General features: G+C 50.4%; 1 protein-coding gene across 1 annotated transcript in view; it reads right to left on the minus strand.

The window, feature by feature from the left end:
- The window catches only part of ASMT (acetylserotonin O-methyltransferase), a gene marked incomplete at its 5' end in the record, with an annotated part of 7651 nt that overhangs the window by 1884 nt on the left and 2758 nt on the right, over positions 1-3009 (minus strand). The window contains 2 exons of the mRNA XM_015562208.1: positions 558-698; positions 2309-2427. Of these exons, the coding sequence (XP_015417694.1) occupies positions 558-698; positions 2309-2427 (260 nt within the window). The remainder of the gene's footprint in view (positions 1-557; positions 699-2308; positions 2428-3009) is intronic.

Below are 3009 nucleotides of genomic sequence, written 5' to 3' on the forward strand. Positions count from 1 at the left end.
TCCTTTTTAATTCATACCATGAAATATTATACAAAATAAAATTATGGGAGGGTACTTCATGCTTAGGAAAATACTTATGTTAGATTGTAATGTTAATGATGTTTTTTATTTAAAAAATCATAGATATATGATAAATAGATAGATAGATAAATAGATAGATAGATAGATAGATAGATAGATAGATAGATAGATAGATGATAGATAGATACATAGAGTTCTACATTGCCTGGTCAGTGTGGCTCAGTGGTTGGGCATCGACCTATGAACCAGGAGGTCAGGGTTTGATTCCCAGTCAAGGGCACAGGCCCGGGTTGTGGGTTCGATCCCCAGTGGGGGGCGTGCAGGAGGCGGCCGGTCCATGATTCTCTCTCATCATGGATGTTTCTCTCCCTTCCTCTCTAAAATCGATCAATATATATATATTTTTAAAAGTTCTACATTGAGGGCGTGTCTGCGGAGGGTAGAGTCACTCGGACCCCCCACTGTTGGGGCCTCTCCCACCCTCCGGGACGCACCCACGTGTCCCTCGGGGACCCAGACAGCAGGCAAACACCCACCTTCGTGGACGCCGATGCGTCCTTCCTCGGGGGACAGGAAGTGATCCTTGGCCGTCTGCACCACGGACGGGAGGTCGAACACGGTGACCCGACAGCCCGGGTACAGAGAAACACACTCCTTGGCCAGAGCCCCAGAGCCGCCTGGGAGTGGACACAGAGGGGGGCGGGCAGAGAGGAAGGTCCGAGCAGCCCCCATCAACCTCTGAGGGTCCAGGGGACCTCCCCTGGGGTTGCTACCCGGCATCTGGGGGAGGGGACAGGGTGACAGCTCCGACTCAAGCATCCCTTCTTAGGCTGGGAGACCCCAGGACGATGCTAGTGTGGCCCATGGACTGGACACATCCCAGGAAGGTGGTCAGAAACTCAGATTCTCGGTCAGTGGTTGAGCGTTGATCTATGAGCCAGGAGGTCCCGGGTTCGAATCCCGGTCATGGGCACAGGCCCGGGTTGCAGGCTCGATCCCCAGTCGGGGGCGTGCAGGAGGCGGCCGATCCGTGAGTCTCTCTCATCATTGTTGTTTCTCTCCCTCTCTCTCCCTTCCTCTCTCTGAAATCAATAAAAACATATTTAACAAAAATTAAGGCCCTAGCCAGTCTGGCTCAGTGGTTAGAACAGTGGCTCTTGGACTGCAGGGTCCCAGGTTCGATTCTGGTCAAGGGCACGTACCTGGCTTGCAGGTTGGATCCCCGGACCCCAGAACGGGTGGGAATGGGGGGCAACCAATTGACGTGTCTCTCTCACATTCATCTCTCTCTCTCTCTCTGTCTCTGTCTCTCTCTCTCTCTCTTTCTCTCTCTCTCCTCCCTCCCTTCCACTTTCTCTTAAAATCAATGGAAAAACTATCACCAGTCCTTGAGTGAGGATTAAAAACAAACAAACACAAGGATCTAGTTGGCTGGGTCTTACTGGTTGAGTGTCGACCTAGGAACCAGGAGGTCCCGGGTTCGATTCCCGGTCAAGGACACATGCCCGGGTTGCAGGCTCGATCCCCAGTAGGGGGCGTGCAGGAGGCGGCCGACCCATGATTCTCTCTCTCATCGTGGATGTTTCTCTGTCTCTCTCTCTCTCTCTTTCTCTCTCTCTCCTCCCTCCCTTCCACTTTCTCTTAAAATCAATGGAAAAACTATCACCAGGCCTTGAGTGAGGATTAAAAACAAACAAACACAAGGATCTAGTTGGCTGGGTCTTACTGGTTGAGTGTCGACCTAGGAACCAGGAGGTCCCGGGTTCGATTCCCGGTCAAGGACACATGCCCGGGTTGCGGGCTCCATCCCCAGTAGGGGGCGTGCAGGAGGCGGCCGACCCATGATTCTCTCTCTCATCGTGGATGTTTCTCTGTCTCTCTCTCTCTCTCTTTCTCTCTCTCTCCTCCCTCCCTTCCACTTTCTCTTAAAATCAATGGAAAAACTATCACCAGGCCTTGAGTGAGGATTAAAAACAAACAAACACAAGGATCTAGTTGGCTGGGTCTTACTGGTTGAGTGTCGACCTAGGAACCAGGAGGTCCCGGGTTCGATTCCCGGTCAAGGACACATGCCCGGGTTGCGGGCTCCATCCCCAGTAGGGGGCGTGCAGGAGGCGGCCGACCCATGATTCTCTCTCTCATCGTGGATGTTTCTCTGTCTCTCTCTCTCTCCCTTCCTCTCTCTGAAATCAATAAAAATGTATATATATTTTTTAAAAAATACACAAAAGACAGGGACCCAGACCCACCCCGTGCAGAATTGTAATCATGTGGGTTAGACGCTCACCCCCGAGGTCACAGACGAGCGGGAATGGAGACAGGTCGAAGGCAGCCAGCACACAGCTCCCCTGGACGCTCCAGACGTCCTGCAGGGCTCCCATGAACAGCAGCCGCTCCCCCTCGGACCTGGCGTGGGAAACCCCGGGAGACCAAACTCCTCAAAACCAGGCGGAATGCGAACCAGAAGGTCCCGGGTTCGAGTCCCGGTCAAGGGCACAGGCCCGGGTTGCGGGCTCCATCCCCAGTAGGGGGCGTGCAGGAGGCAGCTGATCCATGATTCTCTCATCATGGATGTTTCTCTCTCTCTCCCTTCCTCTCTGACATCAATAAAAATATACTTTTTAAAAAAATAAAAAATATTTATATATTTTTTCAATAAAGTAAAATAATAGTAATAATCATAAGTTGGGTTTGCACGTAGGCATTCGAAGAGAAGGGCAAATTCTCCATCTAATCAGAACCTTGATCTACCCAGACATCACAACGGCAAAATCTGTTTGTTTGTTTTTAATTTAATTTAATTTTATTTTATTTTTTAAAATATATTTTATTGATTTTTTACAGAGAGGAAGGGAGAGAAATAGAAACATCGATGAAAGAGAAACATCGGAACATCGATCAGCTGCCTTCTCCTACTGGGGATGTGCCCAAAACCAAGGTACATGCCCTTGACTTGAATTGAACCTGAGACCTTTCAGTCCACAGGCT

This window comes from Myotis davidii, unplaced genomic scaffold, assembly GCF_000327345.1.
Source record: "Myotis davidii unplaced genomic scaffold, ASM32734v1 scaffold10131, whole genome shotgun sequence".
NCBI lineage: Eukaryota > Metazoa > Chordata > Mammalia > Chiroptera > Vespertilionidae > Myotis > Myotis davidii.